The sequence below is a fragment of the Molothrus ater genome, chromosome 3 (genome assembly GCF_012460135.2).
Source record: "Molothrus ater isolate BHLD 08-10-18 breed brown headed cowbird chromosome 3, BPBGC_Mater_1.1, whole genome shotgun sequence".
Taxonomy (NCBI): domain Eukaryota; kingdom Metazoa; phylum Chordata; class Aves; order Passeriformes; family Icteridae; genus Molothrus; species Molothrus ater.
In genome coordinates, this window is record NC_050480.2 from 111,072,609 (window position 1) to 111,095,598 (window position 22,990).

At 44.9% G+C, this 22,990-nt stretch overlaps 1 protein-coding gene across 1 annotated transcript in view; it reads left to right on the forward strand.

Annotated features, from left to right (window-relative positions):
- The window catches only part of PINX1 (PIN2 (TERF1) interacting telomerase inhibitor 1), a 61,839-nt gene extending 40,110 nt beyond the window's left edge, over positions 1-21,729 (forward strand). The window contains exon 7 of the mRNA XM_036381156.2: positions 19,106-21,729. Coding sequence (XP_036237049.1) covers positions 19,106-19,714 — 609 coding nt within the window. The 3' untranslated portion in view covers positions 19,715-21,729. The remainder of the gene's footprint in view (positions 1-19,105) is intronic.
- The last annotated feature ends 1,261 nt before the right edge of the window (positions 21,730-22,990 follow it).

A 22,990-nucleotide genomic window follows, 5' to 3' on the forward strand; every position in this document is an offset into this window, starting at 1 on the left:
TCCCTTCAGGGGAACTCAGCACCAGATCTTCATTTTCCCAGAAATCCTGGGACTCTGCAGGTTTCCCAGCTCTGACAGCAGCTCACATCAGCTGAAGGTGCAGCCTCATTCTCTGAACATTTATTTATTGCTCTGACATTGGCAGGCCTTGCTGAGGCAAGTCTCATCTGCTTCATATGTTCACTTGGAGACCTCACCAAGGCTGAAGAAACAGCAATGATCTCATCCTTTCCCTTTGTTTCAGGATTCACAACAGTTCCTCCAGAATGATTGATTTGTTTTATTTTTTTTTTTTAACAGTCACTTATAGTAAATGTGAGGACTGGAGGAATTAGTAGCATTAAATCTCAAAGGTTTTCAGCTCTAGGCTGGGATTTGAGGTTTACTACCGTCCTTAATCTCAGCTCGTGGTCACATAACTTTGATAAAGGCTGGCTTTGAGTGGAAAACCAGTAAACTTTTATCTCTTCCCTCCTTCCAGTCCTGTCCCAGAAAACCTCAAATAACTTCCCAAATGCAGCTCAGGCAGTGCAGAGCAGCTCTAGGACCCTTCAGCAGCAGGATGAATGGGATCCCTGGAGTCATGTGATTAATCCCATTATAATCCCAATTTCCTAATTCTCTTCCAGTCCCTGTGAATCAGATGCAAATTGTACCCCTTGGGGTTGGCTAATCTGTCATCAATAGCAGGCTCTCAGCTGCCTCTGCAGGTCTTTTGGTATTTCCAAAATCATCCTCAAACCTTTACATCCTCAAACCTTTACATTGTTGTTCTTGCACGACTTTCTGCTCTCCAGGATTCACGTTATTGTCGGCTCTGCTTTAAAGACAAAGCACAACTTCTGGGGAATGCTGCAAAAGCTTTCCTAAAGTGCTGTGAATCTGAGACCAGGTTAAATTTGCTGAGATTTTAAGGCTTTTCTGCAGTCTTCAAACTAGTGATGGACTAAAGGCCTAAATTTTAGATTCAAACCCCAAATATAGAGATGCTGAGTTTTCTGAGAAGCAGAGGAGCTGGAGCTGGGAGTTCAGCTCCCAGTTTACACCCACATCCCCTTTTCTCCAAGGCAGGAAAACTGGGAACTGGCCTGAGCACAGGGTGTGAAGATCCCAGTCTGGGAGGGAACATTCTTGTACACAGCTCACCCTTCCCCTGGACTTGGCAAAATGAGCTCAGCTTCCTCCCTCTGAATCACTTTTACCTTCTGCACTGGCACAAAGTTGCCTGCTTAGGTGGTGAACTGGGGTAGAAGATGCAGAGGCAGAAATTAGAGTTATGGATGGTTTAGATTGGAAGGGATCTTAAGGATGATCTAATTCCAAACCCCTGCCATGGGCAGAGACATCTTCCACTATTGCAGGTTGCTCCAAGCCCCATCCAGTAACTCTTGTGTAAGAAATTTGCCATTTGCTGTCGAGCCTGAAGAAAAATTCAAGTAGCTGTGGGTTCTGCAAAAATTTCTGTACTCTGCAACTGGAATTTATCCCCAACCTTCCACATCACTTGGCCTCTGCCTGAAAGGCCACATTACCCAGTAATTCCTGTTGGATGTTGCAGAGGCTGTTGCTCATCTCTGGAGCTGCCCAGCAGCATGGTAGGAACCACTGTTAGGTGAGTCCCATCAGCTTTTCCGTGCCCCGGGACATTTGGGAAGCAAATCCCACCACCTGCCAAGGATTTCAGGGCTGTCAGTAAATTCCTTAGTTCCTGGAGAAGTGTTGCCATGGAAGGTGGCCTTTTATTCCTGTTTGTGCTGGCTTGTCTGCATGAGTGTCAATAGCAGCATCAGACTGGGCAAAATGAAACCTGTCAGTAGCTGCCTCCCGATGTTAACGTTGGCAGCAGCTCCTCGGAACTGTTGTAGGGAAGGAGCTCTGGTGGCCAAATTCTTTCAAAATTCAGAGATTACCTGTTTGAATGGTTAACTCCTTCAGGAGAGCTCTCAATCCATTTCCAAGCTGGTTTCTTTACACAGGAGGTAATTTAGGAAAGGATCTAAGAGCTCATGAAATCCATCACCTTTCCTCTGAGAGGGATCAGCTCTGCTCATATGAATCTTGACAGATGTATTTAAAAATCCCTGGTGCTCTTTTACATCAACCCCACAGGCTGTTGAGTGCCTGACTAAACGTGGAAAGGCTTCTGCAGCTCTATAAAAAATGCATCTCTGCTGCTTCTGTTTACAATCATTATTTCTTTACCCCAGGGAGTAGAACATGGAGGTGAGACCATCGTTCTCTCCCAACCTTTGACATTCATGTTGCTCCAGTAATCATAAACCCCAAATCATGCATTCCTGCCTGTGTCCCTGGTTAAGGGTTTAATAGCTACTGGCACTCCAGGCAGAGATGAGGCTGGCAGATTTTCAGGTTTTCTCAATCATCAAGGCTAAATTACCATTTTTCTCCTTACAGCAAGTATAACCTGACCAGCCCTCAGTGTGAATCATGGCAGGCTCAGACTCTGAATCTGTATTCTGGCATCTTAACTATTACTGTGACCCTGAACCAGCAGATTGTTGCTGTGTCTGACCTTTCCTCTGCACATATTTTAGGGAGTTAAACAGGAAAAGACATTTAATATTGTTTAGAAAGTGTGTGTGGGAAGGGGGGAGAAGGTGGGTAGGGCAGGTTGAAAGATGAAGGTGCTGGAGCACCAGGAGTAGCTGAGGGAGCTGGGAAAGGGGCTCAGCCTGCAGAAAAGGAGGCTCAGGGGGGACCTTGTGGCTCTGCACAACTCCCTGAAAACAGATTGTAGCCAGGTGGGGGTCAGGCTCTTCTCCCAGGGAACAAGAACCAGGATCAGAGGAAATGGATCCTCCACAGAAGTAAATTCCCTCCCAAATTCTGCTTGGAAGTGAATGAGGAAACCCCCTCTGAATTTCTGGAGACAGTGTCAGAAACCCATCCCATTCCAGCCATATGGACTAGACTGAACCAAGTCTGGCTCCTTGCACGCTTCCAGCTGTTCTTTAATTCCCAAATGTGGCCTTTCAGAGGATGTTGAGCAGGTACCTTCACTTGCACGTTGGGAAAGCAGTGATGCCTGGCTGTCCTGGGTGGGCTTTGCAACAATTACACTGTTATTAATTGAAAACCAGCTTGAATACACACACACAAAACTTGTAACAAGAATTGCCGCAGCAGCATCCCATGGTGAACTCCCTCTGAGCCCAAGCTGAGAGATAAATCCAAATTTCTGCTTTTTAACTCCTAGAGATGCGCAGCAAACAAGGGGAAGACTATTAGGGAATGAAGAATGTGGTCTCTCTCCAGGGAGTTTAATCTGCCCTGGTGACTGCAGGCTTAGCAGGAGATACAAATGGTTCTGTTTCACTGCTTTGTTTTAATGTTGATTTGTTTGTAGTCTGCCCGAGGTACTAATTGGTGTTTTACAAGTAGAAATACAAAGGTGTCTGCCCTGAAGAACTCACTAACAAAAAGCACTGCAGCACCGTCTTAATGACAGTGAAATTTTCTGCCTAATGAACCAATCGCTTTGATAAAATCTCTACCTCCTGGTGAATTCCCTGCTTTGATTTCCCTCTCGACTCCCATCTCCTTTTACGCCTCACTTTGTATTCTTTTTTCCACTCTGCTTTAAATTTTGGGGGCGGTTCACACTCTAATCAACATTTTACAGTGCAGCTGCTGGAAAGAAAGTGAATCACCTCTTTCATTGGGAACAAACAACACCGGGCTGATGTTGCAACTGTGGATATTTCAGCTGAGAAAGTGGAAGCCCCTGGCCTGGCACTGGATTTTAAGAGGATGGTGGCCTGTCATTAGCTTTTAATCCCTTCAACATGCTGCGGTCCCCAACAGGTTGTAACACGGATGTCAGTGCCTGCATTTGCAATGCTCATACCCAGGATAACAATTGAACAATTCCTTCTCTTCAGTGCTGTGTTGGCTTCTTACCACCTATGACTTAGCATGAATTCTTGCTTTTTTTTTTCTTCAGGAGGTGTTGATTGCTGCAAAAATAGTCATTTTAATGGTTGCCATCCTCACCTTACTCTCACTGCTTCCATTTGGATGTTTCCACATTTCCAGAGGTGGTTTCCTCTCTGGAAGAGGGTCTGTGGCTGCTTCTTGTCTGTTTAAGCACAAAATATTTTTCTAAATGGTCTTTAGTGGTCACTTACACTGTTGTTACTTTTTTCCTGTTTCTCATTGAGTCTCACTTCCACCTTAAATCAACACTCCTTTTAGCACAAGTCCTGTTTGCATGAAGGAGGTGAAAAATGTCTGAGAAATCAGGTTAAGGGTAGTTGGAATTAATGGTAAATAGTTCTGGCACACTTGATTTTGGGGAGCTTTGGACCAATTGGCATTATAAGGATTTCTTTTTTACCTCTATCTGTGTGATATCTTGTTTTTAAAATTGTCCAGCTTCTTTTAGATATGGTATTTTAGACAAGCAGAAGCACCAATGACATCCAGTAATAGGCTGGATGAAATACATCCCAACTTTCTAATTTTATACTATTTCATATTAGGTTCTATTTTACCCAGGTGCATTTCTTTTTATTTATCAACACTGAATTATTTTGGTTTTATTTCAACTGCTTAAAAGACTGCCTCATTTTTAGCCTGTCTTCCCCGTCACTTAAAGAATAGATGATTTTTTCTTTGAACACTTACCATTCTTGGAAGTGTTTGGAAGACATGTATGTGGCATTGAGGATGTGGTTTATGGTGAACATGGTGGCAGTGCTGGATTGACTTTTCCAACCTTAATGATTCCATGATTCTGGGATTTTTTTTTTGTTCTATCCCATCCTCTCTCACTGATTTGAGGCACAATCCACAGGCAGACAAAGGCAGACAAATATGAAGTTCCTACTCTTTGTGAAAATAAATGGTTGCATGAAAAGGAAAGACAAATAATTTTCCCAACTGGGTTCAACTGTGTCATTCAACATCAAAGAATCCACATGGAGAAAAAGTGTTAAAAACTCCAGAACCACAGTTACAGCTTCTATCAGAACCTGCTAGAAGCTTTATCAGGTCCAGGATTATCCAGCCACAATATCCAAAAGCAAAGGGAGTGGAGCTTCTTTGCTTAGAGTTACCACAACCATCCTTTTCTAAATGAAAAACAGAGCTCCCACCTTGGAGCAGCCGTGACCTTCACCTGTGCTTGGAATGAGTTCTTGGAGAACTCCGTGGCTCCACCCTCCTGCTTTTCTCCGGGCATTAAGTGTGGGGAAATGAAGGGAATGAACCTGAGCTGGCATTGCTCAGTCACTGCAGGGATCTGAGATGGGATGACTTGATGGTGGAACGACCACCCAGCTCTGGAAGCAGCAGGAGGGGTCAGCAGAGAGCAAACCCAAGGAAAGAGCAGGGCAGCGGAGGATTAACTGGAAGGAGGCAAAGCAAAATTAGCAAGGAGATTTAAGGTGGATTTTAGAGTGTAACTGGGGGTAAGCAACGTCTCTTGAAGCTTCTGTGATCCTGCTAAATGCGGGGCCACTCAGATCTGCTGGATGAGGGGACATTCCCCATCCCTGGAAGTGTCCAAGGCCAGGCTGGATGGGGCTTGGAGCAACCTGGGATAGTGAAAGGTGTCCCTGTCCATGATCTTTAAGGTCCCTTCCAACCCAAACCATTCTGTGATTCTTTATTTCCCTTTTCTCTACACCCTTTTAATGCTCAGCATCGAGCAAGAATGTGCTCTTTGCTCTTCTCTTCCTTTGCTGGCATCTGTTTTTTTCTCTGCTTCAGGACACTTAGGACTTCTTGCTGAGGTCTCCTGAGCCTTCCATGATGGATTTGAGACCCAAACCAACAGCACTTCCCTGTCAACAGCTTCTCACAGCTGAAGACCAGGAAGGGGCTGGGGACAGCCAGCTCTGTGTTGGGCTGATACATCCCTGACAGGAGGGTGCAGCCAGGTGGGGGACAGGTTCTTCTCCCAGGTGACAAGTGACAGGACCAGAGGAAATGGCCTCAAGCTCCACCAGGGGAGGTTTAGATTGGATATTAGTAAATATGGAGAGGGTTGTCCAGCCCTGACACAGCTGCCCAGGGCAGTGGTGGAATTCCCATCCCTGCAGGGATTTAAAAGCTCTGTGGATGTGGCACTTGGGGACATAGGTCAGTGGTGGCCTTGGCAGTGCTGGGGGATGTCTGGACTCGGTGATCTCTGAGGGCTTTTCCAACCTCAATGATTCCACAATTCTGTTTTCTTTTCCTTACCTGCAGACCGCAGAGCATTAGGACCAAATGAGACGTTGGGAACAAATTGGTTTTCCCTTTAATCTGACATTTCCTCTTGAGTCTTCATTTTGCTGCTTATTCCTGGAGCAGTTTGCTGCTGAGCTGTGATAAGCATCCCATTCCCACTCCATTTCCAGAGCTCCTGTGCCAGGAGACGTTCGGCTTGGAACGCGAGCGCTGCCTGCGGGGTCGCCTATCTGGCAATTATTTGGATTGTTTTGTACCCACTCTGAGCTTTAACCTGCAAGTCCCTTGGGGCACAGGTTCTGTGTTTTGTGTGGTTCACTGGGCAACCAGAGAGCTCTTCACTCCCCTCAGGGCATTACACAAAGTGTTAATAATAAAATCCTAGGAAATCTATCTGGAATTGCAGGCACGGGGATTTTCTCATTGGCGTTTTTTGCATTGCTGCAGAATCTTTATGCAGTTCCATAAAGCTCGTGCTTGGTGTAATGAAGGACAAGTGTGCCTTTAAAACTCAACCAGGTCAAAACCAGGGATGCAGTCATAACCAAAACAATAAAAAAAAAAGGGAAAACACCTCTTCTCTGGAGCCAGGCTGGGAGAGCTGAGCAGGTTCACCTAGAGAAGAAAAGGGTCCAGGGAGAGCTCAGAGCCCCTTCCAGGGCCTAAAGGGGCTCCAGGAGAACTGGAGAGGGACTTGGGACAAGGGATGGAGGGACAGGACACAGGGAATGGCTTCCCAGTGCCAGGGGACAGGGATAGATGGGATATTGGGAAGGAATCCTTCCCTGTGAGGGTGGGGAGGCCCTGGCACAGGGTGCCCAGAGAAGCTGTGGCTGCCCCTGGATCCTTGGAAGTGTCCAAGGCCAGGTTGGACAGGGCTTGGAGCAACCTGGGATAGTGGGAGGTGTCCCTGCCCATGGCAGGGGGTGGCACTGGATGAGCTTTAGGTTCCCTCACAACCCAAACCATTCTGTGATTCCATGAAAAACAGAGCAGAAACACAAAGGTCGACCATGGAAAGCAGCCCAAAGAAGTCCAAGGATGGGTTTTTGAAGGTGGAAAATGAGGCTCCTTACTCTCAGGAGAGGAATTCAGTGTAAACCCAAGAGCAGGTTGGACAGATATGGATGTGAAACAAGAATAAATCAAATGTTTTCACCTTTAATGCTTGGGAGATCACATCTATATTGCCCATGAGCAGAAAAGCTGAGATTAGATTCTGACCGTGAGGCTACAAAGTGGCTCAACATTATAGCATCAGAGAATCACAGAAGGGCTTGGTTGGAAGGGTCCCTAAAGATCACTGAGTTCCAGCCATTCTGTGGCTTTTTATCAGTTTTGAAGGGCAAGACCTCTCCTCTTGGACATTTAAGACTTCCTTTACCACTAAAGCAGACCTGGGAAATTTCTCTCCTGTATGTGCTGATCTGAGCTGTTCTCTCCTCAAATGACCTAAGGTTAAACCAGGTGAGTTGTTCTGCAGGTTAACAGAGCCAAAGTTGTGCCAGGGATGGCAGATTTCACCAAGTGACCATGAGGATCCTTTGTCCCAGGTCACAGCAGACGTGCTCTGTCTTGCTCAGGCTGCAGGGCTGGGTGAGACATCCTGGCACTCTCAGGCTCCAGGGATTATTCATTAGTTAGTGCCAACTGCTCCATTACAGATTTTCCAGCTGCTTTGTGGCTCAAATGTGCTGTTCACTTTCCTGTTTTTAGTGGGGATCACCTCAGTTTGGTGTTTCAGGACAGGATCAGTGGTGGGTGGATCTAAAATCAGAATTTCAGAGTATGGTCATCATTGTTGATGTACTCAAGGCTGTAAAATGTGGAGATTTAACCACATACTTTCTCCCCCCTCTTTCCTCAATATTATTCCTTTGTACATTCCAAATGCCATCTTTCTCCATCCCAATAATCACTCCAAACTGATCATTTATTCTTTTCTTCCCTTTCTTCATCCTCCTTTATGCTTCCTTGGCTCCCCAGCAGCATTCTGCTTCAGCCTTATTGGAAACCTTTGTCTAATTGCTTTGGCACCTTATTTTTCAGTATTGAAGGGATGCCCAGGATTCATAACACTCCCTAGGAAGTGTGCAGGAGCCTGGAAGAGCTGTCTTACAGTAGGAAGCCTCAGGAGTTGGAAATATTTTATTTGCTGCTGAAATTAGAGCGAATTTTTAGGCTTTCCCTGATAATTGTTACCATTCCCTACAGGCTGTTGTGGGATGTGTGGATGGAAACCCAAGAATAGGTTCTGTCCTTGTCTCCTCCAGCAGTTTTTTTCATCCTAAATGATGTCATTATGTTGGTGTTGCATCTTGCTCATGGTTACAGTCATCCTGTCTTTCCTTCCTTCAGTGCTCCCGTTGCCAGAGTTAATTTAGAACCAAACTGTGTAAATACTCACAACTGGTCGTGTTAATTAGCAGGGAAAAGCAGCAAAGCCTGAAAATCCAAATAAAGTCAGAACATTTTACATCTCCTTTAAAACACAGCATTCACCTTTGCTTTTGTGCTGCCTTGGAGGGGAATTTGTGCCTCCAGGAACTTGGAAGCTGCAAGCGAGCACGGAACAATGCAAGTCTCTGCAGAAATGGGGCTGTGATAACTTGGCTTTTTTGGCCTACATTTCTCAGTGGTTATTATTTGTTAATTATGTTGTAGAGTGCTCACAAGTGGGCTAATTGCTTCCCCAGAGAGCTTGCAAGGAAATGATGGACAGAACAAGGGCAGGATGTTACACATCTCAGATAGCGAGAGGGTAAGGTAGGACACGGGCAAGATGGGTAGGGAAACACTTGGAGCAGCATTTTGAAGCTGAGAGGAGAAGAGTTGTGTTGGTTTTTGGAGGGGAGGATGAGTCCCAGTTGGAATTGATCTGAGGAGCTGATTGTCAGAAGGGTTGTTTAAGGAAGCATCGGAGAGTTGTACCTGACTGGGTTGTAGTGAATCCTTGAAAACAAGGATAAGATCCTTATGAACTGTAGCCACACTGCATGAATGGTCTTCTTTAAAAAGTAAATCCCATTCCTCAGACCAACTCTTTTCTTCAGACCATTATAGATGGGAGAGAAGGAAAAAAAAATGTGCATTCACAGCCCTGCTGTTCTATTTCAAATCTAATTCTCAGTCTTGCTGTTTGTGTTTCTGCATCTTTCTTTTAGCCTACACAGGAGGGTCCTGCTGGTATTTAAGGTATTTCTGGTCTGTCCTGCCCCAAATTGGGAAGTTCTGATTCATTTCCCTGTGCTCTGAGTCCCCCTTTGCACCTGCTTAGAGGAAAGGAACCAAGCCTGATGAAGGCACACTAAAAAGTGACAACGAAGTGACACAAGGTATTTCTCAGGCTCCTGGGCCACTGGTGGTGCTGAAAAACAGGAAATGTCTTTCTCCTTGCCCAGAGGTCTGAGCTGGTTTGGATTCATGGATCAGCTCTCCCACAAATCACCCTCTCACAACAGAGGAACAGAAGAGGCTCAAGTGTCGATTTTCCTTTTGAGAAGCATTTTCTGAGGGGAAGGGGGAAGGAGCAAAGCTTTGGTTTAAATTATCTGCTTCGAATGCTCCTGGAAGCACTTTATTTGTACACAGATCTGCTTTTCCACATTTATTATTAGAAAAGAGCCAGAAGAGTTTGACACAGGCAGGTGTTGTTTTCAGATTTCAAAGCATGTGCAGTTTCCTCTGTCAGAAGCCAAAGCTGTGCTGCTGTGACTGTGCTTGCTCTTGGAATTGCTACCAGAACTCCTTTCTCTCCTCTGGGTGCTTCCAATGGTTTTTATTCCATTCTTTCTCTCAGCATCCCAAATCTTCAGAGCCCTCATTGATACCTTTGCTTATATTCACAGTCTGGCTGGCCAAGCCCACTTGTCACTTCTTTTGGGGTTCTTCTCTATCTGTGGAGCTCAGGAAGAAATCCTGAACTCAAGAATCAGCAAGGGTTTGGTCTCCTGAATCCTTAATAGCAGCTCCCCATTCCACACACATTGCAAAGGAGTAAAAAGTGCCCAGGACATGTGGAGAAGGCTTGGATTGCTTCTGAGCATGGCACAGTACCCACCGAACTGGGGACAGGGATAGGGATGACTCTCCTGGACTTTTGAAGACTTTTTAGACATTTAGAGTCTGGATTCAGGATTAACAAAGCAATCTGCACTGATTTGCATCCCGGGCTGATCCCCAGTGTGGGCAGCAGGGGAGGGGAGGATTCTGCTGCTCTGCCCTGCTCAGGTGAGACCCCACCCGCAGAGCTGCCTCCAGCCCTGGAGCCAACAGCAAAAGGACGTGGAGCTGCTGGAGCAAATTCAGAGGAGGCCACAGAGATGCTCCAAGGGCTGGAGCCCCTCTGCTCTGGAGCCAGGCTGGGTGGGCTGGAGAGGTTCACCTGGAGAAGAGAAGGATCCAGAGAGACCTCAGAGCCCCTTCCAGGGTCTAAAGGGGCTCCAGGAGAGCTGGAGAGGGACTTGGAACAAAGCATGAGAGGACAGGACACAGGGAATGGCTTCCCACTGCCAGAGGGCAGGGACAGATGGGAATTTGGGAAGGAATTCTCTGGCTATGAGGATGGGGAGGCCCTGGCACAGGTTTCCCAGAGAAGCTGTGGCTGCCCCTGAATCCCTGGATGTGTCGAAGGCCAGGTTGGATGGGGCTGGAGCAAACCGGGACAGTGGAAGGTGTCCCTGCCCATGGCAGGGGGTGGGACTGGATGAGCTGCAAGGTCCCTTCCAGCCCAAACCATTCCATGATTTTTCTCCTGCCTACTCCTTTAAAATACAGTACCTGAGACTCCTGGTGGTTTGATTCCTCACAGATCTGTCACAGAAGTGCTGCTGGGTCAGGTCTGTGTTCTGTGTCCCAGCCCCAGCTGCACATGAGTGGAATTCCAGGATTATTTCCATCCTTGTTCATCTGGGATACCTCTGTGAAGGGTCTCAGAGCACCTTACAAACCCTTTATGAAACTCTTAGCTCTGCTGTGAGTTTCATGCAGTTGATCAGGCATGTTCTGTGCTTTGATAACCTGTGCCAGAGCTGGAGGGAATAACTTCTCCAGGGTTTCCCAGCAGCTGGGAAGAGAACTTGGGAAACGTGACCTTCCCAGTCCTGTGCTCATTTTGCTGGACTGCACTTCCTCTGTTATTCAAGGTGAGAACAGAACAGTTAGAATTGATTTAGGTGCTTTTTGGGAAGATGAAGTCACTGTGTTTGGATCTCTGCTTCGTGCCAATAGAGAGATCCTAAGGGAAATCTCTCCTAGTAGTTTTGTTTATATCCAGTCTAAGGCACAGATGTAATTTGCAGGGAAATGTGAAGGAAGAGAGGTTGTGCTGGCCTCAGCAGAGGAGCTGGAGTGGAATGAGATGTCACAGGGATATCTAAGTATCCCTCAAGATATGAAAAGGATTTTCTCTGCCATGTGCTGAGGTTTTTTTTAACTCATTCCTTATGTGTTTTCAGCCTTCTGCACCTCTTGGGAATTATCCCATGGTGTATTCCCCCTTAGCCTCAGCTCCTGGACTTTACTCTCTGCCTTTGTTGTGCAATAACTTAAATAAATTGTATTCTTTTTCCTGAAAAGTGTAAGAACAGTAGGAGGAAGTGTGTGTGTGTGCCCTGTGGGACACAGTGCCAGGATTCCCAAGCTGCCCTTGGAAATACAGGTGCTGTGGCCTGACCAGGATCTGCTCAGGACAGCTGGAATGAATCCCCAGGACTATCCTTGCAATCACGTCCCTGGCCAAAATTTAATCCGTTGCACTTTTGCAACCCTGTTGTTTCCTGTTCTGCTGGTGTTTGCAGGCTGGAGGCAAAACCTGGCTGAGTGTCACAGCTCTATTGTGAAGCTCCTGTTTCACTGATGGGATCAGGCTGGGCTCCAGCTCATCCTGCACCCCTGGAAATGGATTGTTTGTATCACAAACAAATGGCATTTTGCATTCCAGGAGTATTCAGGGGGTTTTCTGGTGTGTGAATTATAAGAATGAATGAAAATTGCTAAAATTGGCCACTTGCTGAGGTAGAGGATGAGCTTTTGACAAAAATATAAAACAGAAGGACGAGACAGGCTGGGAGAATTTGGATGTGGTTTTAATAGAAACACATCACCACAGAATTTAAAACTGATATAAAAATGGAATCAGCAAATACAACGTAAATGAAAATCAAGCACCTGTAGATTGTTGCAGTGGGGTGAAATGGGTGCTATTAAATGGCGATAAAACCTCCTCATTAGGATGTGGTGCCATATCCAGGGCCAGGCTGGATGGAGTTTGGAGCACTCTGGGATAGTGGGAGGTGTCCCTGCCCATTGCAGGGGGTGGAATGGGATGGGCTTTAAGGTCCCTTCCCACCCAAACCATTCCATGGTTCTGTAATCACAACAGGGATATCCTGAAGGATGGTAAAACCTCTGTCTTTGGAGATTTAACTCCAAAAAAAGGTTCAGCTCCACTAAAAAAAGTGGAGCTGGTCTAGCACTCACAGTAGTTCTGCTCCAGAGGTCAATGATCCTATTAATAACCTCCAGATTATTTTAGGCATAGACTTACTATAATAAAATTCCTCAGCCTTTTGATTGCTAGAGAAACAATCTGCTCTTTTGTAGTTGCAAATGTAGCAAAAATGGATCTTCATAATTCCATGGAAAACATTTTTCCTTGTCCCCTTTCCGTTAATTACTTCCTTACCTCTCTTCTTGTCCTTGCTGGGTTAGAGACAGCTGATGGCTCATGTGGAGTGTAGAAGTTAATATCAACTGCAAGTTAATATCAACACAGCTGATGTTTCAGTATATTCTGGCATAGAATTTATTTTAACAGAGTCAAACAGGAAAGTGCTTCTCTGTAATAATTGGAACTTGTCCTTTTAACGAGTGTCATGTCACCCAGGTATTGGACCTGCAGGATTCTCATTCCATTTCCCATCAGTGGATCCATTGTTCTATTGGTACTCAGGATAAATCACAATAAAATTAAACCTTCCTATGGATATGTGGCATGTTCTGGTGATTACACCACCATAGCCAACAAAAACCAGAAGTTGCAGGAGACCTGAATTTTTACCACTTCTGTCCAGGTTGAGTATCCCTGCTTCTCATCTCTTTCATTAAACCCTCATTTATTTTAACAGGCTGCCCATGGAAGTGGTGGAAACTTCATCCCAGGAGGGATTTAAAAACTGTGTGGATGTGGCACTTGGGGACATGGGTTGGTGATGGTCTTGGTAGTGCTGGGGAATTTTTGGACTCAATGGTCTGAGAAAGCTTTTCCAACCTTAACAATTCCGTGATCACCAGGAGGTCAAATTGTATCCCTGTTCAGGTTTTGGAAGCATTACAGAACTGAAAGATGCTTCTGGAGTCCAGATCTTAAATTTTCCATTCCAATCAAGAATTAACTCCCCCTAACACTTCCCTGGTAGCTGAGTTGTCTTCAGTGGTTGAGACTCCCAATGATTGTTAAGGCCTCACAAACATACTGATTTCTCCTACTGGCAAAGCTTTCCTGTGGGTAATTTCCACCTGCTGCTTGTCCTTTTCCTCATGGGCACAGAGCAATGTCCTGTTTTCCCTTTGCATCAGCCCTGTCTGTGCTGGGAGTCTGTTCTCATCACCTCTCCACAAGATGCTGTCTGCAATAAACCAATTTTAATTAGGTAAATTAAAAGCATTAGAGCCTCCTGGGTACCTGTTCTGATGCCAGAATTGACTGCAGAACTGATGGTATGTGGCCTTATTTATGCATGTATTTATTTTAATCCTGCTTAAACTCATCAGGCTACAGGTCTTTGTTCACCCTCTCGCCTGTTTGATCCCAATCCAAATGTTAATGCTTGTACTTAACTTGAAGTTGTCAGCTCCTTAAAGCAAGACTCTGTCATCCTTGATGTCTGCAAGCTCCAGAGTGACTCTTCAGGAATCATCTGCAGCCATTCCTGGGATGGAAAGATACAGGGATGCCCTCAGCTCTTGCCTCTCAAGTTTTGTGCACTGCATGGGGGTCCTACCAACCTCTCAGTGAGGATCTGAAGCAGCAGGAAGAGAACAGGATTATTTTAATCTTATTGTTACAGTTTCTCAGCAAGGAAGTTGGTAAGAAAGGCAGAGCAGCGGTGGCTCCATTTTAAAGCTAAGAGTGATCCTGTGTTTTCCATGGAACTCAGGCTCCATGTGCCTCATCCAGCCCACTTACTGTCATTTAAGTGAGACCCTACTAAAATAGTTTAGCTTTATTCTGCCTTTTTGCTCATCCCTTCTGGACTTCTGGACAAAAGGCCCTTCTGGCCTTTTGTGTCCTTTTTGTGAATCAGATTTCACAAAATCATTGTGAATTAGTACCAACAAAGCAAAGTCATGTGAAATTACTGGGCTTGAGTAATAGTAGTTCATATGTAGCAGACAGAGATGGTACAAGAGATTATTTTACTCCCCTGTTTTATGATTTTAAGTTTGAAAAAGGAAATACTTGCATTCTGAAGAGGAGGGAAAGTTCTCTGAATTAATCCAGGTTGCTTCTCTTGCTCCTGTATGTTTCCAGCACCCTTTGCTTTGCCCATGGGTTCTGTCTCACTTTCCTCCCAGGGTAACGTGCAGGTGCAGATCTTATTTTTGAATATTAATTATAATAATCCCAGAATGGTTTGGGTTGGAATAGACCTTAAAGCTCATCCCATTCCTACCTCTGCCATGGACACCTTCCACTAGACCAGGTTGGGTTGCAGACCCATTTGATTTCATGTAGTGTCTAAATCCCTCTCCCTTTAGGCTTCTTCTCTTGTTTTCACTGATGTGAATTCCTTTGATCATTGACCATAACTCCCTGTTTTTTCCTTTCACTAAATAACTGAAAGGTGCTCTGAGAGTGGGATGCCCTGGAGATGCAATCCTGATCCTGCAGGATTCAAGGGAACCAGGATTTCCCTCTGTAAGTTTAGTGCACTCCCTTAATGATTTAATCAGCAACCAAAGAAAGGCAGAGAAAAACACGGTGGTACATGGAGTGCTTTATGTCCTTTAGATTATTTTCCATACATTTCACTAATTACATAAACAGATGATATTTACAGGGAACTTCTGCCTGTAATTGACCTTCATCTCTTCCTGTGCACTTCCCAACCTCTCCTTGAATTTTCCTATTGTTTCCTCTTACTCATTCCACATTTAACACCACATTTCAAGCAGTCCTTTTGTTCTGCTTGGGACCATCCTACCAATTCCCTATTCCCAATTCCTTCTAATTTCATCTCAGGCAATTTTGGAACTCATAGCATGGACAAACATAATTTGCAAGGCCCAATCTTCAGGTTTCCCTCTAGTTTCAGCATAATTGCTCTTTCCCTTTTACCTGATCATCAGTTCTCTGGAGCAAGAATATTTCTGTCCTTTATCTGGTGAAAATTTTGTCTTTCAGAAGCTTCAGCAGCACAATCCACTTTTAGGGATATCTGCCTTATTTTTCGTTGATTTTTTTCTCTGTGTTGGGTCAAGCAGGGGAGGAATTACATAAACTGTGAGGAGTTAGAGAAGACCCCTGGTTAGAGTTCAGCAGTGTTCTCATGGCTACTGGGACAGGTACACCACAGAAGCAGGAATATCTTGGCATTTAACAGCCCTTCCAGGTGATTTATGGTTTTACATAAGCTTTTCCTAAACTCAGAGGTTTTCTAGGGTTGGCACCTCTTTGCTTGTCTCCATGCCCTGTTAATTCTGTGCTCAGTGGCCCGTGGTTATTAAAATTCTTATCAATAAAGGAGTTTCTGAGCAAGGTTCTTATTTTCTAAACTTGTACATACCTTTGGAACTCCTCTGCTTAACCAAAGGAACATTTGTTTTTATGCCTAATGTACTTCATGAAAAGAAAGAAATGTGTAGAGTTCAAGTAATATTTGCCTTCAATTACAGTAATTAAGTTGTCAGGACTTGAAGTCACCAAGGCAATGAGAAAATCCTTTCCTGGTTGGCCAGGGAGTAATGGGTGTTCTGAGCCTGAGTGTGTTTTACACATCAGGGTGGGGAGGGAAACGGTTCTGGCTGAAAACCTGGGAGTCTGTTTGTCCTTTTGCAATCCAGGGTGTCAAAATCCTGCTGTGGGGGGAAGGAAAATGACCCTGCTTGCCTGGGCTTCATTAGGGCCAGGGAAGTGATTGTCCCTCTGTGCTGGCACTGCTGGGGCACCTCCAGTGCTGGGGACAGCTCTGGGACCCTCCCAACAAGAGAGACCCTGCGGGGCTGGAGCTTGTCCAGGGAAGGGAACAGAGCTGGGGAAGGGGCTGGAGCACCAGCAGGGGCTGAGGGAGCTGGGAAGGGGCTCAGCCTGGAGAAAAGGAGGCTCAGGGGGGCCCTTGTGGCTCTGCACAGCTCCTGACAGGAGGGGACAGCCAGGGGGGTCGGGCTCTGCTCCCAGGGAACAGGGACAGGAGGAGAGGGAACAGCCTCAAGTTGCACCAGGGAAGGTTTGGGTTGGACATCATGAGGAATTTCTTTGTGGAAAGAGTTGTTAAGCATTGGAGGGGCTGCCCAGGGAGGTTTGGAGTCCCCATCCCTGCAGGGATTTCCAAGGAAGGCCTGTACATGGCACTCAGTGCTTTGTGCTGGGGACAAGAATGGTCACAGGATGGACTTGATGGTGTTGGAGCTCTTTTCCAAGCTAAATGATCCTGTGATGACATGGGATTCTCTGTTTGTTGGTTTAGGTCTTACTAAAAATATTTAATATAAATATAGCTCAACCGATTTATCCTGGGAATTCTGTCTCGTTAAACTTCTTCTGCCACTCCCCTTTCAAATGTAACCTGTGTGGAGACATGTGTGGATACATCCTGTTTTTACCCTGTGTTCCACATCCCTTTTCAGGCTTCTTTGCCAGAAGTTAAATAGTTTCAATTACTTCATAACCCTTCAGGAACACTACAACATATCCCTACAAGAAAAGTCCCTAATTTTGATAAGTGCCCACACAAACATCACTGGAATCTCAAGTGCAGCCTTACTTTCGTTCCACTGGAATAGCTCTCTTGAAAGCAGATGGATGAGGAAATCACCACTCTTAATGCATCACTAATGACACCAATTTTTGCATTCCTGCTCATGGGAGTAAAGGTTATGGATGCATAAGGAGCCAGACCTGGAAAACCTTACTCACAAACCCTAATAAACCCAACTTCAGCCAGCAAGTTTAATGATGCCCTCAAGAGAGCCAGGTCCCTTATCTGCAGCATCACACAATAACTATAAAGTTTTGAGATAAGTGGGGTTTTATCTCCCAGCTCTTTGCTGGCCTTCCTCTAGTATCAGGTTATGGCAGTGAAAGTGGCTGTGAAATCTGACTGCTCTGATTTGGGCAGGCAGGATTCAGGATGTGTGGGCAGAGTGGATGCTCTTACCCATCCACGCATTTATGAATGGAAAACCAAGGAATTATCTCTGACTGTAATCCCTGTGGATCCCCTTTCCTTTAGGAAGGGGTTGTAGGGCAGATATTGGTGAGGATTTTACACCATCCTTCCCAGCTTTTCCCATCCAGAGGGGGTACCTGTTCCCTGTGGTTTCTACAAGGCTTTAAAAAAACAATTAATGAGCTGGGAAAGGGGCTCAGCCTGGAGAAAAGGAGACTCAGGGGGGCCCTTGTGGCTCTGCACAACTCCCTGACAGGAGGGGACAGCCAGGGGGGTCGGGCTCTGCTCCCAGGGAACAGGGACAGGAGGAGAGGGAACGGCCTCAAGCTGTGCCAGGGGAGGTTCAGGTTGGACATCAGGAGAGATTTCATCATGGAAAGAGTGGTCAGGCATTGGAAGGGGCTGCCCAGGGAGGTTTGGAGTCCCCACCCCTGGAGGTGTCCAAGGGGTGACTGGATGTGGCACTCAGTGCTCTGGGCTGGGGACAAGGTGGGGTAAAGTCAGAGGTTGGTCTTTATAGTTTTGGAGCTCTTTTCTAACCTGAATGATTCTGTGATTCTGTGAAAATTTGGGACATTTCCAAGAGTCATTTGTGACTTTTGCCAAGCAAAAGGCTATACCACAAAGGCTTTGTTTTGAGTGCTTTGGTATGTATGTGAACAAGCCTTAATTTCAGCTGCCTTTCTGGTTTGTTTCTTTTGTAAATGTCAGATAATTTAACAAATTATACATTTCCATCTTGTGGCATTTGTTGCTTTCTCAGTCAATTCTCTTCATGCCATCCATAACATCCAGCTCCAGAGCTGTAATTTGCTTTTAGTTTGATATTTCTTAGTTTGATATTTCCTTTCTAGAAAGGAGACTCTTCACCTGCAGCTGGAGATGAGCAGCTCTTTATTTCATGTCTGCAGAAACCTTGTAAGATGTAACCTGTGATGTTGTTTGTGCCATCTGATAACGTGTGATCAAATGGAGCCTGTTTAAATAACAACATCTGGGACACCCTGACAGCAGAGCAGCTCTGAAACAAACATTTCCAAAGATCAGATAAGATGGAAGAGATGCCTCAATGCTGGATTGCTCCCTGGATTACAAGTTCTTTGCTGAAGAGTTATTCCAGGCATGGGATTTCCTTTGTGCCACAGGCTAATGGATTGCAGTGGATCATTTTTCATGCTGGTTTATGTCTTGCAGAGACATGTGCTTTGTAAAGTCAGTGTAATGTACTATGTATGGCACTGGTAGACATGAGTTATGTAGGAGTAGGTAAACTAAAACTGAAAATTGTCTTGGTTTGTTTTCTCTTGCTCCCTTCCCTCCTTCCACCTCTTTTCCCTAAACCTACAGCATCTTTCACATTAAGGACTGCCTCACTTCCACCCAAATCTGTACTTTCACAGTTAATTTTCAAAGCACCACGTTGCTTTTCAGTATTTTCCTTATTAGTGTGCAAAAAAAACAGCATTATGTTTAAAGCCATGACTCCTGACTCACTCCTGCTCCTCTCTGTTCTCTTGCAGGAGGAAATTCAGGCTGATCTTGACTCCCAGGAAGAGAAGGAGAGGAACAAGTGGCTCTCCAGCCCTGGAGATGGTTCCAACACAGTGAAGAGTGCTCTCACTGTCCAGGAATATTTTGCCAAGCGCATGGCAAAGCTGAAGGGATCCCAGCAGGAAACAGAACCAAAGGTGGATCATTCCAGCCCAGCAGCTGATGAAGCTGTGGAGCCTTCAGAAGAGCTGGAAACCAAAATCAAAAAGAAAAAGAAGAAGCAGAAGAGAGATGATGAGGCAGAAAGCACAGAGGACTGTGAGAAACCAGGGAAAAAGCCTAAGACAGGGAGCTTGAATGGAAAAGAACTGGATGATCCACTATATGAATGTCACAAAAGGAAAAAAAAGAGGAAACATAAAGAGGAGAATGAAGGAGAAAACATCAGTTGTGATGAGAATACAGGCAATGGAGAAACTTCTGTGGGAATGTCTGAGGGGGAGGAACTCAGCACAGAGGAGCAGGAGGAAAGGCAGAAGAAACGCCACAAGAAGAAGCACAAAAAGCAAAAAGAGGAGACAGGGGAATGTGGGGAAGGAACACCCAGAAAGAAAAAGAAGCACTGCAAGAACATTTAACCCTTTCAGGCTCAGGAGTGAGTCTGTGTTGAAGTAGGCTCTGTGTAAACACAGCACCAATCCAGGCTTGGACACTGCTCCAGCTCCAGCTGGATCTAAACAAAAACTGGGTCTAAACACAGGCTGGATCTAAACTCAGACTCTATCTAAACACAGCTCTCCCAAGGGGGAAAACATGGTGATGGGCCAACAGGAGCTTCAGTCCATGTTCAAAAGGGATCCACATGGAGGATCAACACACCAAGACTGTGAAAGGCAGGGAATGACTTTCTGCTTCACCTGACTGTGTTTTTCTCAATCCAGGAAAAAAAATTTGAAAATCTCCCTAGTTTTTATTAAAATTGTTTTCACTTGTGAGAACCTTCTGGAAGCAGAGGGGTTTTGCAAAGCTGTTTGTGTTTTTTCATTGATTTTTGAAAAGTGGTGTCTAATTTTTACATTCATCTCTTTTTACATGTAAAATGAATGTTGTTTCTTCCCAAAATGCTTACTCTGATTAAAAGTTTGCTCAGAAAATGTCAGCACTTAAGGGTGAAATAAAAAGACCTCCCTGTGCCTCCAAACCATTGTCAAACAGTTGAAACTTTGCACCAAAGCCAAAGGAAATGTGTATTTACCTTATCATTTATTAACCATACCTAAATCTTTGATTTCCAGGACATACTCAGGATCTCTTCACTGGTACCTCTGGAATCCAGAAGGCTGCCTTGGATAGAGCAAGGTTTTTTCCTGAAAGTGGGAGACCAAAAGATTTTAAAAGCACAGTCAGATTGCTGTTTCAATGTGCCATTCACACATTGAAAACTTGCTATTTGGATTTATAACCAAACTAGAGCTTGTTTCTCATTATAAGCCTGGAAATAAGGAATGCTGCAACTGGGCACTGCCACAAGCAGTTTTGTGGGAGATCTGAAACATTCAGCTTGAATTTTGGCATTTTAATGTCATTTAGAGCTGTCATGAGAGATGGGTGGGCTTGGAAGTGGTGGAATGGGAAGAAGGATTCCCCTTCCTGGTGTCCTGTTCTGATATTTCTTTGGCCACAGCAAACTGACAGCACAACCCTGAAGACCAGAGAGTTATCTTGGCAGAATCCAGAATCCAAATCCATGAGCTGCTCATTTCACCCAGGCCTGGCTGGATTTCATCAGTGTAAATCTAAAACATCCCATTGGCTGCTCTGCTGAAGAAAATGGGTACATTTTTATATTGTCTCAGCTCAGTGGAGTTGCTTAACACGGTCTGAGGAACATTGTCAAGATGCAGATGTTAATAGGGAAAAAAATTTCCTTAAGCTGCCTTTATTGTGCAGTGGAGGAAGCTCCATCTGCAGCACCCAGACCACATGGATGGTTTGGTTGCGGCTCAGCTCTGTTTTTTTAAGATCTCTTGGTTTCCAAAGCACCTTTTTTTCCCCTGCCTTCAGGACATGCTCATTCACTGCAGCAAAATGAAGTTTCACTTCTTGTACAGGAGAACAAGATGCCTTTCCCTGGATTTCACATGCCAGGGTTTTTAGCCCTTGTTGCATCTCCTTTTCAGGGTGTACAATTATTATTCACCATAATCTGCTTGTCCCTGGCTTCCTTAAATGGAAGACCACCAAATACCATCAGTTATTGTCAAACTGGGAGGAAACTCGTGCTTGAGGTGAAAAAAATCATCTTCTCAGTGAAAGAAGACAGCAAAATACTGTTTTATGTTAAACTGAAGCATCCCTCCTGATTTCTTCCTCACCACAAGTCAGAATTTTTGTTATTAGAATCCAAAAGCCTGATTGTTTCCAATTATTATTTTTTAACTCTTAAGCCAACTAAACTTTACAGCCTCTCTGGGATTTCAGTTTAAAAAGGTGCTACTCAAGGAATAAGGTTTCCTTCCCCAAATATTGCTGGGCTTGTTTGTTTGTTCCCTCTGTGAATTTTCATGTGTTCCTGTGTGCTGATTCTTGTGGGTGCTTGGCCACATTCCAGTATCAGTTACAGGAAGAATAAAACTGGGAATAAACCTTTAAATTTGTGCTGTTGCTTCTGTTAAATTCAGGATACCCAAGACTTAAATCTGGCTCAGATGGAAGTATCAGCTACCAATGGAAGATTTTCTATTTCTGCAATAAATACACGGCACTTTATCCTGGGAAATGTGGAATTTTAATGTGCCCCAAGCTCTGCATGTGGTTGTAGGAGGGGAAAATCATAATAAATAAATAATCATAAATCATAAATTGCTTGTATTTGACAGAAACAATTGATTTAACTGCTCTGCTCTGTGTTTGTGGTCAACATTACTCAGTGAAAAGCTCTTCTTACCAGATACTGTCCAGTGAAATGGATGATTGGAACAAGAGAAACATGTCTCAGAGTAATAAATTACATATATATTTTTTGTTTGTTTTCTTCTAGTGGGTTTTGAGTTCTGTTTTAACCCAACTCTGGGTTTGGCAAGAAGGCCTTTTTTAGAAAGCACAAGAAAAAGAATTACGTCAGTGCCCAGATGGTGGAATTAGCAGAATGCGAGCACAAAGGAGCGACTTGGTTTCATTTCCGCGAAAATCAGACTTTCAAACTCCGAGGCCTTTTGTTATAAATTCATCCATTGTCCTCACAGAATGAGGTGGCTCCCAGTGAAATTACCTGGACACCAAGGAAAATGAGAATCCCTGCTCTGCTGTCGCTCCACAACGGGGAAAGAGGCACTCGCAGCACAGATATTAAAATGTTTTCAGTTTTGGTAACCCCGGGTCAGCAGTGACTGAAGGAAATTTTTCCTTTTTGCTTTGGGAACGTTCCAACACTGGCTTCTCCTGAGCTCCTCCATTCTTTGCAGGGATAGGGCTGTTCTTGGCTTTGAGGCTCGGAATTCGCTGCAGGATCCACGGCCAAGGACACGATTGGCAAGTGCAATGTTAGAGCAGCAATAATGGAGGTTCAATTGTGCTTGTAAGCACCTGCAGGCACCAAACTACCCTGGGAAGGAGAGACCGTGGAAAAATAGTCCTGGTACCACTGTTGGACCCAAATCTGCGTGAACTTTGTGGACTTTTGGAGTTTTGTCTGTCTGTGGAGTTTTTCTTGGTGCCAAAGATGGGAGATGGCACTGGAGCACCTCAAGTGACTGCCCAGACATGTGGTAAAGGCAGAATTCCTTGAATTTCCTCCCAAGATGTTCCAGCTCTGATGCTTCACATGCAGCCAGTGTAAAGCAGAGGTAGATTTGTAGAATCATGGAATTATTAAGGTTGGAAAACCCCTCTAAGACCATCGAGTCCAACCATTC